Consider the following 21,136-nt stretch of genomic DNA (forward strand, 5'->3'; position numbering starts at 1 on the left):
AAGGAAAATTCGTTATTGTAATTGTTGTGAATATTGAAATAAGCGCGAGTCGTAAACGATTTAGGCGGTCAACTACATAAATCATTAAATAAATGTATTTTACGTGAATAAAGGCTTTCGTTTTATAAATATCAACAAAGAATTGCAACTATCCGGAGATTTTAAAAATATTTCGATGGAGCAGTATCATGTCTTCTGCTTTTGAATTTCGATCTCAATTTCGGCTTTTTCCCAATCTGGAATGGTTTTTTCCTTTATGTGCCACGAGTCGGTTTTGGGGCCCTTTGTCTCAGCTAAATAAAACGGGAGTATAAATACATTAAAATATGTTTTAAGATAATGGATTCAATAACAACTCACAGTTCTTGAAGCGCTTTACGCCCTCCTGCATATCTGTAATCATGTCTGAAGTTACATTCATGATTTCGTTGTAGCTGGCGACATGAAAACCGTGTTTGTTGTAGGCATTGGCATTTTCCAGCAAAGCATTCCTGTCGTGCATCAAGGAAGCCATTGGGAACTTGGCTATGGAGAAGGCCAGGTTGACGGCTTGACCCAAAGCTGTGCCCGTGGCCACAATTCGATTTACTAGACCCATTCGCCTGGCTTCCGTGGCGTAGACGCGCCTCCCTGTTTCAATGATGTCTAATGCATTGGAGTAGCCCACAGCAGCGGCCAAGCGAACAGTTCCACCATCGCTAAGGGGAACGCCTAGGCGTCGGTTGAAGAATCCCAGGACAGCAGTGTCCTCCATTACCCTAAGATCACACATGAGAGCCAGTTCAACTCCTCCAGCAACACAGAATCCACTGATACCACAAACTATTGGTTTTCGGAGATGCCGCCTTGTTGGTCCAATGGAGCCCTCGTGACGCAACAGAAAGTTGAGACTCCCGCGCTGTGCTTCCGCCTCCAGTTCCTCCAAATCGTAACCAGCGGAGAAGGAGCCACCTATGCCATATAGTACACCTACGGGGGAAGTATCATCTGCCTCGAATTGGCTTATAGCTTCGGTTAATTGCTCAGCGGTGTTGGCATCAATAGAGTTCCGCTGTTGCTCGCGGTTTAGGCCAATTAATGTTATGTGCGAATCCTTCTCCACCAAAACTGTGCGAGCAGGTGTCGCATCCTTAGTTCCACTTTCTGCATTTCGCAAAGCTGACAGGGAAAGGTATCTGCACCCCGAATTGGTTTGTTTAACACTCTGTAATAGTTTACAAACAAATCTGCTCATTTCGCCGCCCAAAACAACAACAACGGCGAACAAGAGAACATGGGCGTACTTGGCTGCGGCTTCTGAGAGGGGTTTCAAAAATGATCAAATAATTTACCTGATATTATCTATGTGTAAGAGATATTTTGCAATGAAGTTATTTTTTACCGGGTTTTTTTTACACAATTCGACCTACCTACGCCCATGTCTTTTAGTATTGAACAACTGAAAAATCGCTATTTTCTGCACAAGCTTTAACAACACTGCTTGTCAACTCGAGAGAGAGCGGAGAGACGCCGAGCTGTCAAAAAAAAGGTGGGTGTGTGTTTGTGTGGAAACAAAAAGATAAAACACGAAAATTACTCGAGAACGCAGCGTTCGTCCCTTAGACACATATTTATAAGTAAAAACCGTGGCGAAATAGTGTAAATCAATTATTTTGGTGTGCGGCATGAGCCAGCGCTTCGCAACAAACGGAAAAGAACGGAACGCACAGTGATATAAGCAAAGTACAAAACAGTCGCCGACTGCCAGACAAAGAAAAGGATTGGAGGTGAAAACGGTAAAACAATATGAACCCATTCGATATTATGCCATAACAAAAGATTTTCGGGGCCTCCTCATCGCATCCCGCTCCCCCGGCCACGCCCCTAGTTGCATGTGGCGCAATGCGCCCCAGTTCAACTTTAATTGAATCGGTTATGAGAACTTAATTGTGTCTATTTTCGGGCGGTTTCTGCGTCTGCCGGTGGCTTCCGCGTCACCACAACATTTGGCCGGCCCCGCCCACTTTGTCGCTGGAGGGGCGGTCGCCATTTGGTCCGCTGTTCCCATTTGTTTTTTTTTTTTTTTTTTCCTAGCAGTCTGTGTCGCCCATCATGAGCTATTTTTGAAAATTTTATTTGCGAAAACAAAGTCCCACCGCAGTCGAAATGAGACTCTTGTTTTATTATGCTTTATGGGCCCGCCAGTCTGCGGTTGTTGTCTTTTTGCGGCTGGGACACACCTTTTGAAAGCCCTGCCTTTGATCACCCCAGAGATATACCGCAGTCCCTCGTAATTAAACAATATACAGTCGAACTTCGATAACTGAAATACTTCATTTAATTATTTTAAACCTAGGCAATCCTGGTTTTAGTTATAGAATAAATAAAATATTTTTTACTATTATATTTTAATTATATGTTGTATATTTTGAATGATAAAGCTAACAATTTGCAGATATTGAGTTTTACTAAGATTAAACAAAATATGTGTTTCCCTAATATTTTTGTTTGCAGCGGATTTTTCGAAATTGGGAAGATCGACTGTATAAAAATGTACGGTCAGTTGGGCCTGTCGAGTTTATTGCCTCGAGCAGAACTTAATTAATTGAATTAAACTGGCGAAGACATTCATCTTCTATCTTATTTTTGCCCACAGCACACACAGTTTATAGCTAGCGGCACATTCAGCACTCACGATGTCAACCGGAAGGCCCATAAAATGTGTAGTTGTTGGCGACGGCACAGTCGGAAAGACCTGCATGCTAATCTCCTACACGACAGACTGCTTTCCCGGCGAATATGTGCCCACTGTGTGAGTATCTATCTGCCTTGTTTTCAGCCAACCCCAGATCAATATCTAACTATTGTAATGGTATCCTCACAGCTTCGACAACTACTCGGCACCCATGCAAGTGGACACAATACAGGTCTCGTTGGGTCTTTGGGATACGGCGGGTCAGGAGGACTACGACCGCCTGAGACCGCTCTCCTACCCGCAGACAGATGTTTTCCTGATATGCTACAGTGTGGCGAGTCCCTCGTCCTTCGAAAACGTCACCTCCAAATGGTATCCGGAGATAAAGCACCACTGCCCCGATGCGCCCATCATATTAGTTGGTAAGTTGCCAGCGTTGTGAAAACACCAAACGGGAAGTACATATATTTTTGGCGCATTACAGGCACCAAAATCGATTTACGTGAAGATCGAGAGACACTGAGCGGTCTCGCAGAACAGGGGTTGACGCCGCTGAAGCGCGAGCAGGGCCAGAAGCTGGCGAACAAGATACGCGCTGTGAAATACATGGAGTGCTCCGCCTTGACGCAGCGTGGCCTCAAGCCGGTAAGTCATCGCTGTTGACGCACACTCATTTCTCGTTCTTGGCTAACTCCCCAACTCCGATTTCATTCAGGTGTTCGAGGAAGCGGTGCGTGCGGTGCTCAGACCGGAGCCGCTAAAGCGACGCCAGCGAAAGTGTTTAGTTATGTAAATAAGTTAGCATGTTATTGGCTTTAAAGAGATTCCTCGGAAGCGACACGTACAGCGGCACAACGGCCGACTCACATAAAAACTCACGCAGCGCCCTCATCAGCAAATCAATTACACATATTTATTTATAAAAGTTTCAAATTTCTCGTATCAAGCCCCAAACGGCCCCGTTAAGAAGCTCTTAAGCAACCAAAATTCGTGTGAAGTTTCTCGTATCTTAAGAGTTTCTTTTTGGGTTCGTCGCGGTCCACGACTCCCTCCCGCAACAAAAGAAACCACATTGTTAACAAAATCGGAACCACAGAAAAATTAATAATGTAATTCAGCTACATATGTAGAAATCTAGTCAATTGAATCGATTGTATTGTACTAATAGTATCAAGCAGAAAGAAGAAAATTATAAGAACCGCAGCCAACTCGCATCCAAATATTGGTTTCGCATATCACGAGCATCTCTGCATTTCCTAATTTCCCATTAAATGTATTATAGTTATGTAGCCATGGGCAAAAGCAGCCTGTTCCACGCTTACCAAATCTGAAATCAGGCCAATTCACTTGACGACGAGCTCTTAGAGAAAGCCACTTTTTATGATATTCAAGCATGCGCATTTTTTTACTCTAACTCGACCCTCGGAATCATAATCATAATCACTTGACGCTCATTTGACCATGTCTTTTGAAAATGTAACAACTGTTGTTTATTATTTTATAATGACTTATTTATTACCCTAACTTTAAAAACGAATTGTATAAACAACTTTTACGGCGTAAGTATAGCAAAAGGATTATGTAAATGAAAAGGCAACAACTGCATTTAAATGTGACGCGACTCGAATAAACGAAGAAACAAGAATCAAAAACGAATACAAAACCTAAAGAAACCAAGAAAAGCACAGAATTTTCCAAAAACACAATGAGCATAATGATAAAGTTAAGATGTAACGAAATCCCAGGACAATTTTTGTACTAATTATACATATATAAATAAAAAATCTAACGCAAGTCTTATGTAAATGAAATGTAAACGAAGGCCGTTTGGCCAAAAGAGATGTAGCAGCCGAAAAACTGATTTAATACTTACGAAAATATATACTGTAATTATTTAAAGAAAGAAAACACTCTGCATTTTGTGCATAACTTTGCCTCTCAAATAGTCGTTTATTTTGTTGTAAATGCCACGTTTCGTTTTTCGGTTCTAAACAATCAACGGTTTGATAAAATGTATTCTGCATATATGTATGTTTTTTTAGAAGTGCGTGCCTCGATATCAACTTGTGCACAAATCTCTGAGTGCTTCGATTGGGTGACGTCTCGTGCAACTTGTGGAGCAGCTTCCTCGACTGCGGGAGGCTGGGATGTCCTATCCTGCGACTCAATACAGGCGGAACGGCTTTGCGTGGACGGCCTGGCCGGGCTTCTTCTTGGGACCCGCGCTCTTGGGACGCTTGGGCTCCGAGTTGAGCGAGGGCATGGACACGGAGAGGACCAGGCACTCCGCTGGCAGGGACATGGACGAGGTGAGTGTGGTGGCGCGTTGAATGCGCGGCGCCTTCCAATACTGCGGGGATTCGAAAGAGAGTTTTTAGAAAGGAAATGCGATCTTTATTCCCGAGTAGGAGAGATGCAAAAAAGTTGTCGTAGCTCAATCGAGAATGGAGACTTACAATTTGCTTGATCAAATTTATTTGTTTCGATTACCAATGCATCCAATGAGGTAGAAGAGGATGTGTGCTCGTGCGTGGCTTTGTTGGAACGCTTGCGGCGGTGGGCGTGGCTTGCCAAATAAGATACTTAGGTATCTCCAAAAAAATGGTTTTTGTCTATCTCAAACCGATACAATATGTGGCTGTTGAAATTCAATAACTAAGTGCAACAACGCCGAGATTTGGTAAATGAAAAAACGCTTTTTTTTTGTTTGTTTATTATGCTTAAATTTTGCCATTTTTCTTACATTTTGTAACAGGGTGTAAATAAATCGTGAGAATGATGCGCTTGACTAATAAGATACAAATTAATAGTAAAAATATGCTTATACGTGGTTTTTTCTGTTCTGTTCGGTTCGGTTCTGTTTGGTTTTCATCTATACTTTTTGTTCGTCGCAAAAGTATCTAAACTGTTTACAAATCAATGGGTCGCATTATCTTAGTCGTTTAACATTTAGACGTCAAGTGTAACATTTTCAACTAAGCACTCGGTTTATTCGTACGATTCTTGTATAATTTGCTTAAATATTTAGATACTTTTATGTATATATATATATTTGTATGTATATATGAAGTTCTGGTAATACATTGAGATATATAATTTATGTCTTGTATCTGATGATAAAGAGTGCATTGCTCAACTAGTCAAATATACTTTCGATTTGTATACCAAATACCGCTTCTATGTGGGGTGGTGGTGTAGATAGATGTACGAGTATCTGCATCTCGTTGCGTGCTTGCACCTCTATCGAATTGGTTTGATCTCATTACTGGTAACTGGTAATTGGTAACTGGTAATTGGTAATTGATAACTGGTATGTGAGGGTGTGTGGAAAATATCGCATAACTCTCGTTCTGCTTTGTGTTGCTTTTGCTTAGATAGTACGTTTCAAATTAGCTGGTTCAGTGTTCGTAATTCACTTCGATCTTAAATTTGCAAAGAAAGATTCAGCTCGACATGCAATTCGGGCATTTAGCTTTGTTGATTTAAATTTTCATCAGCGCCAGAAGCCGTCATGGATGGTAGTGGACTCTGCGTTCAAGATAAAAATATAAACGTGAATGCGTATCGATTGCACAAATCATAAGGTAAACTATTAGGGATAAACCATAAGCCTTGTTAGAGTTAGAGTCATGAGATTGGTTGGAATGCGGTGGAGAAAACGAGGGGATCGCAAGCAAATGCCCATGAAACCGTTTGGGGCTCTATATTGTTGGGTTTTCTTTTCGTTATGGATGCAGGTGGTCTGGCAAATCAGCTTGGATCGGTACCAACGGTTCGGTTAGTCTATCACAGCACTGTTAAATATTCGGTATATATAATATAAACTATCTATATACGCAACGGACATATCTTTGAAGAACTCGCAACGCACATTAACTTACGGGGTTTGCGTGATCAAATCGAAACGAATTGGATCGGATCGGATCTGATCGAATGTTTCTATAGTGGTTAAAACCGCATCGCATTCGCATTTCGAGTATATGACGTAGTAGTTATAGTTATAGCGAGAAATAACTCTAATGGACGTAACGTGTATACGAATTTCGAATTTAATGCACTTAGTTTCGTATATGACTAGCCTAATAAAAATTGTATATATATTCCTAAAATAAACGAAAGAGAAATATTAAGCACAGAAATTAAGAAAACACTTAAAAGTTAGTAATTAATTGAAAACTGATGTGAGTATGGGGTCAATGGTTGAGTGGTATTCTGTTTTGGTGTAAGAGAGCAAAGCACTGTTGTTAGATGATGATTTAAATGCTGGTCAGCCTTTCGCTAAACCGTCCTCAGGGTCCGATTCTTGGGTTTCGGGGTTCTTTGAGCAATTGCGGATCGGTATATTGTTCAAAATTTGTACTATCCTAATTAGTGTAAGGTTGTTGACCGTTTGCCATAAATAATACTTTGTTAAAGGACATTCGCTACGAACTAGAGGATTTAACAAACATTGTGGCCTCTGGGGCTCTACTGTCTGTGCCCACAAGCATTTACCCAAGATCAGGGCCTATATACACCTGATCTTTCAAGGGATTTGCTCCTGGGCAGATCAGCTTACATTATCTATACAACTTCCAAGGGTTGACCATTGAAAATTGCATAAACACATACAATCGGTTACAATTTAAAATAGAAACTCTTGCAAACTCATTCGAGACTTTGAGCTTTTCTAGTTGAGTTCGGTTGTGTTTTTAGTTTAGTTTAGTTTAGTTTAGTTGCTTTCGGTTTAGTCCTGCTTCAGTTTATATCGTTTGGCTTTAGGTACAGTACAGTAGTTGATGGATGTCTTAGTTAAAGCTAGGGAGTTCATTTAAAAAGCGACTCAAAGATATTGTTACACACACAGTCTGAGTTACAGAGACCGAATTCTAGATGGATCGTGGCAATCAAGCGCCCTTGTGCCGCAAACTACAGTTAGCCGGAAGGGGGAACAGAGAAAGAGAGAGAAGATAATAGTTAAGAGAATTGCGTGTAAAATCATTTAACACTTCGGGAACACATGGATGGAAAGCGCTTTTGCCAATGAATCTCAGTTTGAGTTTGAAAGAAATTCATTTTTAAATGTAAACTAAAGGTAATCAAACCAAAGAAACTATAGAAAATAAAGGTACTTAAAACAAACGTTACTAAAAATCCAGGGTGCCACAGAGATCTCTAGAAATCTCTACATGTTTCTTAAGGAATATCCAAATTCTAGAGATTTCTGTAGCCACCTCCAAGAAATAAATATCAAAACCCCACCATTGGATACATTTCAAGACCTAAAAGTGCCAAAATACTTTGTCCAAATGTTAGTTCTCATTAAGTACAATTTCCCCATGAACGGATTATATTTTGGAGGGAGTTCTCTGAAAGCGGTTTAAGGTGGGTGTGTGTGGGTGGTTGGGTGTTGTGTGGGCTTTATTTTTGGGGTGTGGTGCTCTGTTAGATGCTGAACTTAAACCATAAAGTGTTAACCACAAATGCAACGCAATCAATTACAAATACGGATACATAAAAATGAATTTCTCGAAGTAAACACAAAATGGGATATATATAATACTTGTATCGATTACTTTTGGTTGATTTCGCAATGAAATGAAAAGTCTAGTAATAAGTCAGGGCTAAGGTTAAGTTCTAGTTATCATACGTAACTACTTTGAGCTTATGTACACGTTGTTTACCTGTGTTGGTGGTGTTGTCAGTGCAACAGAGTGTTCAACATTTTTCAAATAATCCTTATCATCGAAAATCTTCTTCTCACCGCCACCGGGCTTGTGCTTTACATTATCCAAAGAGCCAACTTTGCTTTGTGCCTTAATTTCTAGTTTTTGCGTTTGGATCTGAAAAGTAGCACCGGCACCGGCAACGTACAGAAAACAATTAGCAAGATCATGTTTCACATTCATATCGGCATTGGGGGGAATTTCGATTAGATATTCGACATTTGCGAGTGGTTTATTATGGACACACGACAACGGCCAATCGGGGGACACAACTGAAATTTGGAATTTTCACACACAGAAACAGCAGAGCACAGAACGCAACAAATGGATTACATCAAATGTACAAAAAATACTCTACGGAGTGCAGTGAACTGGGGATCTCAAAAGGTGTTGCATAAGGTGTTCCAAAAATACCAGAAAAATAGGAAAAACATGATGCATCTAAGACTTCATACAAAAGCACACGTATTACACAGAGAAAAATAGTTATCACGACTACTTACTTCCTTGGGGTTGTTATCCTTCGAATTCGTTGTTTAAATGGTTTAGTTAAAAACAAAATACAGTTTCCAAAATATTGTTTAAACATGTTTCGGTTTGTTAAAATAAGGATTGGAAAAACAATAATTTATTCTCAATTATTCAGAGTGGTTTTTGGTATGGTTAGGAACTAAACGTAATGCTCTCCCTCTGGGAAATTTACAATGCTGACCCCAAAAACTAAGCTAGGTGGGTGGGTTTCGTTTTAGCACCATGTTTCGGGTTTACTTATGTATGTACAGCTGGCTGGTGTTACCTACCCAACTAAACACTACTCCTCTTCATTATACAAATTCTGATCCAGGCGCTTGTCATTTGCGCAATGGCTGACTATTTTGGAGCCCTCGCCATAGATGATGTTCATCTTTCTATCGAAGCTCTGGAAAGTGGTTCAAGGTATCGGTATTCGGGTGTTCTATGTGTTAGTTTCTATATGTTTTTTTTTTTTTGATTCTCTTCAAAAGGAGGTTAAACGTGACAGCATGCTGTTTAAAACTAAAGTAAAGAGAACATTGCGGCTCATGCACTGAGAGAAACAGATAGTTGGAATAGATGCGGCCCATGCCAATGCCCATGCCAGTTGGTAACTTAAGTGGAGCATCCAAAAACCAACAAAAGCCAACAGCAATCGGAAATCATACTTAACCGCTACAAAAATCAATACATATGAACGAACTCGTTCTCGTCTCTGGGTCAAACTCAAACATGAATCGTTGGTTTTGGGGTTAGGGGTGAGAGGTCACGAGGAGGTGGAGGAGGGAACTACATACCTTGATGTCACCGCCACCTGGCTGGTGTTTCACGTTCACCGTGGAGCCCACCTTCGGCTTGGCCTTGTCCTTGAAGTCCATCTTCAGGGTCTCGATCTTCTTGTCCCCGCCTCCCGGCTTGTGGGCGGCATTATCCAGCGATCCGATTTTCGACTTTGCATTCCACTGCAACTTTGTTGTAACTATCTACGAATTTGCAGTGTTTTTTTTTTTGTGGATTTTTTTGGTGCGAGTGTGTGCGGTTTCGACGGTCGTAAGTTGTAAATAGATACAAGGTAGGTAAACGATTATAAGCCAAAGTCAAAATCGATCGGATGCATGATATACGCGTCAATGTCAGAGTCGCACCCAACTTTTTACGGATACGGATGGGTTTGGAATACGAGTACGCTACATAAGGCAACGGAATTATGCTGCTAAGTGTCGCTGCGAACTGGTAATTGCATTTCCTACAACAAGATACGAGATACAAGATACAAGATACCGTGCTGCCGATTGCCCATCTATAATGGGCATAAATCTCAAATCGCAAATCGACCGTGAAATTGCATTATTTTTTGCCAATACTTTACTTTACTTTACGCGACTATACTTTACGTTTCTTTGTTTACAGAGGAAGATTCTTTGTATTTTTAAAAGCCATTTGTAGAATGAGAGAAATTTACAAAGATATATGAAAGAGTTATGTCCTGGGAGAGCCCAGAAATTATGCTTTAAATGGATCCAGCAGTCCCGCCCTTGGGTTAACCAGTAAATTCGATTATATTCAATCCCGAACATACCTTCTTCTCGCCGCCCTTTGGCATGTACTTGTCGTTCTTGGCCTCGATGCGCGGTGCCGCCTTGATGTCAATCTTCTTGGACTCGATCTTCACGTGGCCACCACCCGGCTTGTAGGTGGCATTGTCCAGGGATCCAATCTTGGAGCGCACCGCCTTCAGGTTGGGCGAAGGCGCATGTCCGACTTGTACCTTGTTCATTGGAACTAAAGGTACAAAATAGAGTTTCACATAAGATTACAGATTTTATTACGAGGTATTGAATTTATATTAAGTTTTCTATTTTTTTATTTTTTTCCCGATTTTTTTTTAAATTTTTATGATGCAACCCCATTCCAAATTTGCCAAAAATGTTTTAACTTTTTTAATTTTAATCAAAATGTAAGCTCACCTTTCTTAGCTGGCTCGGGTTCTGGGGTCTTGAGAAGCAATCTGTTCTTGGAGGCGCTCCGCGACTTGGGGGCTGATTTGTTCGAGGGCGTGGCACTCGGTGGGCGGGAGGTGCCCGACTTGTCCGGCTTCGATGAGGTCGATGTGGGCGTCTTAACCGGTGAACTGGGCGAGATGGGTCCGTTGCGATCCTGTCGAGAAACAATCAGAGAGCGTTGCTTGAAGAGCTGGTAAACTCGAAGGTAAACTCCACGGGGATTACTAGCAAGTAGGTCGAATCGGCCATTATAACGAGATGCATCCTGAAGCTGGCGGCGATGACGCGTTTTTATTAACTATTTACGACTGGCTCTCGACACTCCCGGGCTTTCCGGAGCTGTCAACGTAATGCCAATGGCATTTATGGCTGCCTATGGTCGTCCTCTTGCCGATGTCGATGTCTCGGTACGAAGGACTTATAGTTTATGCATTGTTTTATCGATTGTCGCCGCTTCGTGTCTTTTTTGCATATGGCTGGGTATTTATAGGGACAACAACTCCGGCTCAGTTATATGTGGGCTATGATTTACCCCCGATTCCCGCCCCTTTCCACAAATCCATTTCGTGTTTGGCACTTATCTGTGCGCAGATATCACCGGGCATATAAATCGCTTTTTGTGTTTTCGTTTCTTTTGCGCGTTTCGGCAATATTTGCCTCTGTCTTTCTGGGAGTTTTTTTGGCTCGCACCTGTGAAGCTCACCACGTACTGCATATATACAATTTTATGTGGAGAAGTGAGTTTTCCCTCCGTTTGCTCGACTTTTGTCGCACTTTCTGCGGGTTTTTCCGACGCGCCAACTGCCGTCTGCCAACACAAAACTTAGTCTGAACTTTGGCGTCTGCACACGAGCACACGGGCCAACTTGGGAACTAAAGCGACGGAACTGTCGCAGACAATATGTTCGATGTGCTATATGCTATATGCTGTTTGCTATATGCTATATGGTCTCTAATGGAGCGTGGAGCTTATAGCTCGCAGATCGCCCGCTGCTTGCCCCGGCCTTTTACAGATATTTATGATTTGAGAAGCCAACTCAGCGGCAGGCAGACAGACAAATCGACAGGGAGAGGGTCAACGGAATTAAATTAATTTGTTGCCAGTTCCAGTTAATTTCCTCTCAATTAACGGAGACGCAGCGGTAGTAACTATTTATGGCTAACTAGTCAACTGGTTCACAGCCGAAATTATTAACTCACCTTCTCCTGAGTGGACTCGTCCACGCCGCTGTCGTTGTCACCCTCTGGAATTGGTTGATGGGAGATAAATTAGTTATGGATCAAAACGGTTTGAAGAGCATTTCACATTGGGTTTCCCTTTCACTAAATTATTTTTAGGTTTTGGTTTATCTGTCTGTTGACGAACAACTTGATACCAATTCGAAGGAATGTCTCATAGGCATATTTAAAAATAAATATATGGAATCAAATCTTTCTTAAAATGGCACTTGGTTTGAAACTAGTTTTTTACATCATCACTTAAGTAAAATGGAATGAAAGTTTAAACCAAACTAAAATATTGTTATACTCGTTTAAATATTAAACTCATAAATGGCTTCACTTTTAGTATCAGGCCTAAATGTATCTGGAAATTGGTTGTGTTAAATTCAGAAGCACACAAAATTACAAAATATCTTTAGGTTACAAACTCTGTAAACTCAATCTTACTGAAGCCGTGCCCCTTTTTGATTTCTCCGGCGGAGGGGCTCGTCTCGAAGGGGGGCTCGACGTCCTCCAAAAGGGGCTCGCCCATGGGATCCGGCCGCGAGTTGAAAGTCTTCAGCGGTGTCACCGCCGGACCCATCACCACGTCATCGTCGTCATCGTTGTTGTTGTGTACACCAGCTGCCGAGAGTGGGCGTAGTTGTTGCTGCTGTGGTGGTGGCTGTTGCATGTGTTGCTGCTGTTGCTGTTGCTGCTGCTGCTGCTGCAGTTGTTGGGGTTGCATGGGCGGCTGGTTGAAGGGCGGTCGAAAGGGGGCCTGAAGCGGTTGACCCGGCGGCGGGCGTGCGAAAGTGGGGGGGCGGTGGTCGCGTCATATTTTGCGGAGGTCGTGCACCCGGCGGCATTCCCGGTGCCCCGGCTGGATTCCAGGGAAATCCGCCCGGTGGCCTCGGCGGTCCCTGTCCCGGCGGACTTAGTGGTCCGCCGGCGTTGGGCAGACGTGCCTGCTGCATGTTGAGCGGAGGCGGCATTCCCGGTCGCATCGGCGGACCCATCAGCAGGTTGCTCTTGCTGTCTGTGGTTCGCAATGGCGGCGGCCTGGCCGCCATATTCGGTGGCATGGGCGGACGTGGTCCCATCCCCACCATGGGTCTGGCCCCCGCGAACGGGGGACGCGGCTGCGGTGGCCCCACCGCCGGACGCATCTGCGGTGGCAAGACAAAGTTCTGTGGTGGCGGACGCACATACTCGGTTGGGGATTTGCTTTGGAGCATGGGATGGGGTGAGATGGTGGCTTTGGAATTGCTGCGTGCGAGGGTGCGATCTTTGGGCGGTGCATTATAGCCGGTGGTGTAGTCAACTGTGGTTGCTTGTGGCCGTTGCTGTTGCTGTTGCTGCCTGGCGGTTTCATAATAATCTGCAACCGGATGGGATCTCTGCTGCTCGTAAGAAGCTGCTGCATTCAGGTACTCCGGATTTGGCTGGGATCTCAGCTGCTGCTTGGAGCGATCTGTTGGCACTGCATCGGAACCATAGGAAGCACCATCTGAGGTGGGATTGCTAGTGGTGTAATCAGTGTTTGCCGGAGATCTTAGCTGCTGCTTAGTTTCAGTGATCAACTGCTGCTTCTGGCGATCTACAGCCTCCGAATCTAAACCATAATTAGAACGTTCTGCCGGGGGATACTCGGACCTGGACTGACCACGCTGCTGCTGCACTGGACGCTCTGTCACTGGGTAATCCTGCTGAGAAACCTCCTGGCTCGATCGCTCCTTGGCCGTGCCGAACATCCCGGAGCTCGAGAACTTCTCGCCTGCGGTGTCGGTGCAGAAATGTGCAAGTGTCGGGTAACCCAATACCTGGCAGGGCTCTAAAGCCAGCTTTATTTGGTGGCCAATGCCAGCACATATACATACTCCACCCACTGCTATATCCACCCCGCCAACTGGCCCATATCATTTGCATATGTATGGCCATATATCGCTGGGAGTTTACTACCATATCTGCGCGGGTGCCAAGTGCCAATGCTGAAAGCTGAAAGCTCCGTGTGCTCCGTGTTCCGGAGCAGACGTATCAATACGGTTCACATTGAGTGGGTGCTTTCAATTTTGATGGCTCTTTCTGCATTTGTTTACATTTTATTGTTTTGGTATTTGGTTTTTGGTCGTCGGTCGTCGGCGGTCTTTGGTTACCATTAGGGAATTTTGTCATGAAATTCGGTTGCCAGCTGTAACATGACCCAAATTGTGTTTGTGGCTTATTGATTCAACAAAAGTTTCGGCAGTTCTAAGGCCCAAATCGACGGGCCGCAAGAAATCGCAGTTTGATTTGTTTGGCAAAGGGTTCTTTTTCGGCTTTACTCTGGCTTCGCTTCATTCGACTGACAATGATGTATGCAAGGTCGCCGGCATAATACACCCATTAACATGGCTGTCTTATTCAAATTATGCTCGTAAATCATTTGTGCATGGGCAATTTGGTGCTTTGAGTGCAGCTCCAAAGGATAATATATGGGAACTTGAACGGATAACTCACCGCATCGGTATCACTCATATCAGAGTGGATTGCTGTTCGGATTTGGACTGTGGACTGGTTCTCGGCACTGCCTGGCAATTAACTTTATGCGGTTCGGTCGGAGGAATGGGGAAAAAAATACAGCCGAAAACTTTCGCCTTTAGTTTTGGTGTGTTACATTTGACGGGGGGAATCGATAAAATTGCACAGGGCGTCTTTAAATCGCTGCTGCTGGAGGAGCAGGAACCTCAGCACGTGCCACACCCGATTGGCAAACTAAAGCCCCAACTGCAACTTGTGTCGACTCAGACCCGGAATCGCCAACTTCCTGGCAGTAACACAAAAAAAAAAAAAAAAGAGAGGAAAAATCGGAAAGCGAAAAACGAAAAAGGAATAAAAATAAAAATAAAGGAGGCCCCGCAGAAACAAGAACTGCAAATTAGGGCCAGAATGATTTGTGATTTACTGGCGGCTGACATAAACCGAAATTCCACACAATGTTCATGTCAACCGCAACAATGACAACTGTCATTTGTGGCCAAATGGTCTTGGCCAAATTGATTATCAACAATTGTGTGGCAGCGGGCTTAGTTTGGCTGACTGGCAGTGCAAGCCAACCAACAGTTGCAGGTGCAACACATAAACCGCAAAAGTTTCCTAAGCGCAGGTCGCTTTTCAATTAGATTCACCCTCTGCTGGGGCGAACCAGAAATATTGTTAACAAAACTTGGTCCTTTGGCAATTGAATTCCCCGTTTCGCTGCACCACTGCAGTAGCGATTTTTATCACACAGACAGACCACTATCAATTGTTGCAGTTGGCCATAAAACAAGCGCCATGCAACTGTATCGATTTTCCTAGCCAGAGGGCAATAACTTGGCCACGTACAGTCTGAGGAGGCTAATGCACTTTGCACTTTGCGATTGCCGCCAGGATGTGGTCGAGAATTTACCTCAGAAAACCACGCACGTTGACAAAAGTTTGCTTTTGTAACTTGTGTAAAATTGTTATATATTTCTTCTCCTTTTTGTAAGGGTTAGTTATCTTATTTATTTAAATATTTTATTAGAGCGAACTGCACTCGCGACGACTGCGAGACTGCGTTGTGTTTGGCGCGAGTGTTAAAACTCGACTGCTTTTATTTGCTTTGAAAAATTTCGAATTACAATACTTAGAATTTGTTTTGATACGCCAAGTTGGTCTGGCGGAGCGTAGCCGCTCGTAAACTTCTCGGGGCGCACAAACCAAACGTGTCCTTGCGCAGTTCAAAGAGCAGGATATTTCCTTCGCGGAGAGGGGCTGACAGGGCTTTTGGTCGTTGCCGTCGCCTGGCTTATTCTATTGACATACTAATTTATTAGTGGGGCGCCGGGGAAAAATGCAAATTCAACACGCCAACAATGGGAACCCCCCTGTTTCCGTTGATTTTATATGCAGATTTCATTTGACTTGATTAATTTAATGGGCCATGGGGGAGGAAGGTGGACGCGCATTTGTGCAGCTCCTTCGGCATAATCCTTTCGCTAACGGCAATCGGGCACACACACGAGTTTAGGGAGCTTGCACCGCTTGCCACGCACCGCAAATATTTATTACGGCCTTCTTATTATCCAGGTGTTGTTGTCATAGGCTCCCCTAATTGTTGTCTATTTACAAGCAGCCAGCACGCAAGATTCCGGCGCTCTAATGCGTAGACATAAAGGTAAACCAGCGAGGATCCCAACTGACATGGGGGTGGCTAAGGATAAATCCTTCGGCAGGCAAGTGGTCTAGTCACGTCCACGGAACGTTCTTTAGCCTAATTTTATTGTCAAGGTTATGGGTCTATGCTTTTGTGCTGGTTGTAGGGCTAAATTTATTTTACAGGGTCTTTTATATATTTATAACATACCAATAAGTGAAGCCATTTCGAGTTAACATTTAACAATATTTAGTTGCATACGTTTCAAACAAACCTGAAAAGAAGAGAATATATGTTTTTAGTTATAAGAAGAACGTCTTTAATGCAGTTTAAACTAACTATTGTATACATTAGAATTGGAATTATGTACATCCAAGAAATGAGTTAAGGGTTTTATACGTTTTAATATTAATAAAATAATACATATTTGTTTACTTCTTTGTTTTTCAAGTTAACTTGTAACGTATTTCAAAATCATTTCAAACGAATTCGCTTCAAATTATAACCAATTCGCCGCTTGGTTGCTTTCCTAACTAAGCTAATACAACAACCGAAGGTTAAGTTCATACTAAAATCGTTGACTGGTAGCATTGTTTGACTGTTTAGTTGGAATTTAAATTTGAATAAATTCAAATAAATAAATAACTTTGTTTTCTAAGAATATTTAACATACAAATTTAAAGCTTGTAAAGCTCATGCAAAGATCTCTATAATATATTGAAAAAAATATGTAAAACACAGCCTAATTTAATTTGTTAATCCATCCATTCAGTTAAAAAGTACTAAAACCTTATGTAAATTAAATGCATTTAATTGAAAACGCATGCAAAGCAAGGTCGACTGCGTTTGTTGTCACTTGTCGTTGGGGGTTGCTTTGCCACCCCCAATTGCTTTCGATTTCCTTTCTACCCGGCGTTTGTTTTGCTTTTTTTTGGGGGAGGCAGCCGGTTTGGGGTGAGCTTACGTTGTATCTATCGGCATGCTTTCCTCTTGGATGGCTTCCCTTGGTCAATTTGTGTCTGCGTTTCGCTCATTGATTATTCTGTTCAGCATTCCTGCGAGGGAGGAATTCCTCATGTGGTTGCTGTCGCTCGAACTGCGCATGTTTGGCCAGAATGTCCTGCGACGCAAAAGATGAATCACAGCTCCGCAGGAGTGTGAGAATATGAAAAGCGTATCAAGGTGCAGAGACACAAAAAAGGGGTATTTTCTAACCGTTTAACACCTTAGAAAATGAGCAGTGATCTGTATGATACTTTGCTATTTTAATTTCAAATTTTCCTTATTCTTTTAGTAAGGACAAAGTACAGTCCAGTTTATGGGGCAAGTTTTTTAAAATACACAAAAATATGCAAGGCTGTTAATGCCTTTAATCTCAAATTTGTTTTAAAGCGAATTACCAATTAAGCTTTTATAAAGTGTTGTTAATAGACTAAGAAAAGTATTTAATCTTGCAACACTACATTTAGTTGGTCAGGTCGGTCACATTATTTAAGGCCGCCATCTTTTTGCTTTGACTTTTTCTTTAAGGAAGTTCACTAATCATTATTTTCTGGATTAAAATCAAACAAGTCGAGGATGTTCATACCCAAGGTCAATCGTGTTGCTGTCTACGAGTACCTCTTCAAGGAGGGCGTGATCGTGGCCAAGAAGGACCCTCGGGTGCAGAAGCATCCTGATCTGCAGTCCGTTCCCAATTTGCAAGTCATTAAGATAATGCGGTCACTGCACTCGCGAGGATTGGTCAGGGAGGAGTTCGCCTGGCGGCACTTCTACTGGTGCCTCACCAACGAGGGAATCGAGGAGCTGCGCAGCTACCTGCACCTGCCCTCCGAAATAGTGCCCTCCACTTTGGCACGGACTGCTCATTGCGAGACGGTTCGTCCTCGTCCTGATGCTGGAAGATCCCGGGGCTTCGGTGGACCGTCCAAGACCGACGAGGACCGCGCGGCTTACAGGCGTACCACTGGCGACGGAGGGCCTGACAAGCGAGGCGATGTGGGACCCGGAGCACGCGATCCCCAGTTCCGCGGAGGCTTCGGCCGCGGATCCCGCTATTAAGCCATTTCTTGGTAACAAGATGTAAATGTATTAATCAGACAATAAAACCATGCTCGAAAGGACACATGCCCAATTCGGGTGAGCATTCAAAAAAATGTATGTTAGATAAAATATTTTTAAACTAAATCATTCAATTCTAAAGCTTTCAGTTGTAGCCAGTTTTTAAAGAGGCATATCTCTTAATGTTTATGATTGAATTCTTTGTGCCTAAATTCTTGAAATCATATGGGTCTTTTAGTAGCTAGTTGATTACTACAGTTTTGTTTACCCAAGGAGACACCTTATCAATTAATCAAGAGCCAAATTTATGGCTCTATTGACTAGGACCTATGGTGACGCGTATTTCGTGTCGAACATGGTTGTTTTTATGGCTGGTTGGTGGGTCGGTGGTTTGGTAACTTTAACATTTGTATTGTTGACGCACTTCGATTATTGATTGCCTTCCACAAAATGTGGCAATTGTCAGTGCGGCAGCAGCACGCACGACGTGTCGGCCAAAACGGGCTGTACCCCGAATATGGTCATGGATACAACTCCAACCAGAACAACAAATTATGCGGTGTCTGTCCAAAGAGGCATTAGCCATCGGAATGGGGATTGGGTAACCCGCCCAACTGAAGACTCCCCAGCTGGCGAAAGTGCAGTAAGTGGCCATAAAATCGTGGAAAATCGGGCAAGTTCCAGTAAATCGAAATCAGAGCAGGTGGCCGAGTTTATTGAACTGGAATTGGAAGTGCCAACTTGGCGAAAGGGCGATGTTCGCGCCGAAGCCATTTGACAACTCTTTTGTGGCTTTAATTAGAGGGTAACACACCGACTGGGGGGATTTGCATGTCGCGTGTCTAGCGACACTTTGTTCGCGGGAAAACAATTAAGCAAACACCCAACCGCAGCGGTCCTCAGGAGTTTTATTAATTTTTTGTTACCATCTATATTGATCAAACTTTAAATTTTGTAATTAATAAATGAAGCACAAACTATGCCGCATTCCCAAGTTAAGCCCATAGATGCATCCGTCAGATAAACAACGCATTTATATGCCAAAACAACAACTTAATAAATGTTCATTGTATGCCTTTTGAATTCTAATCGTTGCACTTACTTAATCAATTAAGCCATGAGGTAATATATATCTTTTGTAAATAGCTACAAATTCCCTAATCGATTTACAAACTAATTAATTAATCATAAAGACCATATGGGCAGGCCATGCGTATCCCAAAGTCACAAAATCAAAACCAAAATCCAAATTCGTCTTGCTCGAACGGTTTGCAGCAAGGCGTGCCGCACAAATATGGCTCCGAAAATTCGGTAATTGATTCTCAAAGCGGAAACCTTAACAATTAGCAGAGTTTTTAAAGCTTTCCGCCAAGAAAAAATATACCTAAGAAAAACTAGAGCGCGCCCCCGTTAGAAAAGTAAAAGACAGAGAGAAGAAAACACGAGGGAAAATCAATTGCAGCGCCAAATGCAAATGAGAAACGAAACTGTCGCTCAGCTGGCAGTGTTTTGTGATAATTGAAAAGCCACCGTGAAATAGGTGACAGAAAATGCAACGAATCTTGGCTATTTATAAACTCGGTGAGTGCACAAAAAAGCTGAGAGTTTTGTTTGTTTTCAATAGAGCAGAATTACGTCAGACCATGAATATTAATACATATAAGCAAAAATATAACTGACAAAGAAAGTGCGAACTGTAGAAAGCCTTTTCCACCTGCTTATCAAAACAAAACACTAGCGAGTGCCATTTCTAATCTAGTTGATATAGAGCGGGTGACTTCATGTGGATGAGAGCCCTGATGGTAATCAACAACTATATTTTTACTTTTATTATTAGCGCTAAACAAAGCTATCGCCGCGTCGCATTGTTATTGTTTTTATTTCACAGAGCCGGTTTGCTCTTGACTTGCACACTTGATTTAATCATCACCCGAGGCAGGGGTGTATCTTTTTTGATGCACACATATCATGCTGCCCTAATGAAGTCAACTGTATTAGAGAAATGCTGAATTGGAAACAAGTCGTGTGCGAAATACCCTTTGCGGCAGGAAATATACTAAAGTATTTAGCCGGCTTTTGTTGGTGAATTCTGCAAAGCCGAACGACCCCATCGAAGGTACACATTGCTTGAATTGAAACGAGGTCAACTGCAGAGCGACCACAACAGCAGCACACTCGGAAAACATTTTAACACCATTTGCTGAATATTTTTTATATTTCCTAATCATAGAAAGGTCAATAATTTCAGTGTAGCTAACCTAGTATACATATGTATATATAAAACGGTTCCCAAACTTTGATGACTAAGTTAAGTGTAAACTTTTAAATAATGTAACGCAAGCTAATATTTATTTTTCGGCAAGGTGGTATTATTATTTGCTCAACGAATTGTGAACTTGAAAACAAGTTAAAAGTCTTAGGTATGGTTATAATGCGGATAATCTTTTTCTGAGTGCAGCACAAACTCGATTGTCTGATAACTTTTATCGCAGTCGGCTGTATCTGTATCTGATAGATACACACTTGTACCTAGACAATGCATCGGTCTGGACTGAAGGCACGGGCATTACGTACAATTAAAAGCAGTGGGTGGTGGCTTGTCTTGCTTGCCACAGTTGCAGGTCATTAAACCGAGAGTTGGTTGCACAACAGAGCCGCATCCGCATCCTGGCCCATTCCACGTCCTGCCGGCAGTCGAGCCCCCTTCAGACGGGCCCAAAAGCCGTAAACTTGCGGGTCTAAGCTGCTATTCAAACAGATCACAAACCGAAGAACGGCGGAACAACCAAATCTATTTGCATAATGTGGTGGGCATGACGTG

General features: G+C 42.7%; 4 protein-coding genes across 5 annotated transcripts; 2 read left to right on the forward strand and 2 right to left on the reverse strand.

The window, feature by feature from the left end:
• Positions 1–59: 59 nt before the first annotated feature.
• Positions 60–1,300, reverse strand: LOC108088482 (probable enoyl-CoA hydratase). Its single transcript, XM_017186280.2, has 2 exons — positions 361–1,300; positions 60–293 (listed from the first exon to the last, which is right to left on the reverse strand). Exons 1-2 carry the CDS (start codon positions 1,232–1,234, stop codon positions 187–189), a joined length of 981 nt encoding a protein of 326 aa, XP_017041769.1. The 5' UTR covers positions 1,235–1,300; the 3' UTR covers positions 60–186.
• Positions 1,301–1,522: 222 nt separating this feature from the next.
• On the forward strand, positions 1,523–4,468 carry LOC108088477 (ras-related C3 botulinum toxin substrate 1). 2 transcript variants are annotated; one of them, XM_017186272.2, is made up of 5 exons: positions 1,523–1,766; positions 2,636–2,791; positions 2,864–3,096; positions 3,159–3,319; positions 3,390–4,468. In XM_017186272.2, exons 2-5 carry the CDS (start codon positions 2,676–2,678, stop codon positions 3,465–3,467), a joined length of 588 nt encoding a protein of 195 aa, XP_017041761.1. In that variant the 5' UTR covers positions 1,523–1,766; positions 2,636–2,675; the 3' UTR covers positions 3,468–4,468. The 2 variants fall into 2 exon arrangements, with proteins under 2 accessions (XP_017041761.1, XP_017041759.1); XM_017186270.2 differs by having other exon boundaries at positions 1,524–1,775.
• A 529-nt stretch (positions 4,469–4,997) lies between these two features.
• Positions 4,998–14,176, reverse strand: LOC108088475 (microtubule-associated protein tau). Its single transcript, XM_017186262.2, is given in 8 exon segments — positions 4,998–6,202; positions 8,338–8,496; positions 9,690–9,875; positions 10,472–10,674; positions 10,860–11,049; positions 12,096–12,139; positions 12,564–12,918; positions 12,920–14,176. Coding segments are annotated over 8 exon segments (2,127 nt in total). The 5' UTR covers positions 13,850–14,176; the 3' UTR covers positions 4,998–6,142.
• Positions 14,177–17,739: 3,563 nt separating this feature from the next.
• LOC108088478 (40S ribosomal protein S10b) lies at positions 17,740–18,377 on the forward strand. Its single transcript, XM_017186274.2, has one exon. The coding sequence runs from the start codon at positions 17,833–17,835 to the stop codon at positions 18,313–18,315; it is 483 nt and encodes a 160-aa protein (XP_017041763.1). The 5' UTR covers positions 17,740–17,832; the 3' UTR covers positions 18,316–18,377.
• Positions 18,378–21,136: the final 2,759 nt, after the last annotated feature.

This window comes from Drosophila ficusphila, unplaced genomic scaffold, assembly GCF_018152265.1.
Source record: "Drosophila ficusphila isolate 14025-0441.05 unplaced genomic scaffold, ASM1815226v1 contig_791, whole genome shotgun sequence".
Classification (NCBI taxonomy): domain Eukaryota; kingdom Metazoa; phylum Arthropoda; class Insecta; order Diptera; family Drosophilidae; genus Drosophila; species Drosophila ficusphila.

Bases quoted from the DNA above. Each gene is read 5' to 3' on its own strand.
- LOC108088482 (XM_017186280.2), bottom strand. From the start codon at position 1,234: ATGAGCAGATTTGTTTGTAAACTATTACAGAGTGTTAAACAAACCAAT. The intron at 294-360 runs GTGAGTTGTTAT...CGTTTTATTTAG, and splicing joins CGTAAAGCGCTTCAAGAACT to CTGAGACAAAGGGCCCCAAA.
- LOC108088477 (XM_017186272.2), top strand. From the start codon at position 2,676: ATGTCAACCGGAAGGCCCATAAAATGTGTAGTTGTTGGCGACGGCACA. The intron at 3,097-3,158 runs GTAAGTTGCCAG...GGCGCATTACAG, and splicing joins TGCGCCCATCATATTAGTTG to GCACCAAAATCGATTTACGT. The intron at 3,320-3,389 runs GTAAGTCATCGC...GATTTCATTCAG, and splicing joins CGCAGCGTGGCCTCAAGCCG to GTGTTCGAGGAAGCGGTGCG.
- LOC108088478 (XM_017186274.2), top strand. From the start codon at position 17,833: ATGTTCATACCCAAGGTCAATCGTGTTGCTGTCTACGAGTACCTCTTC.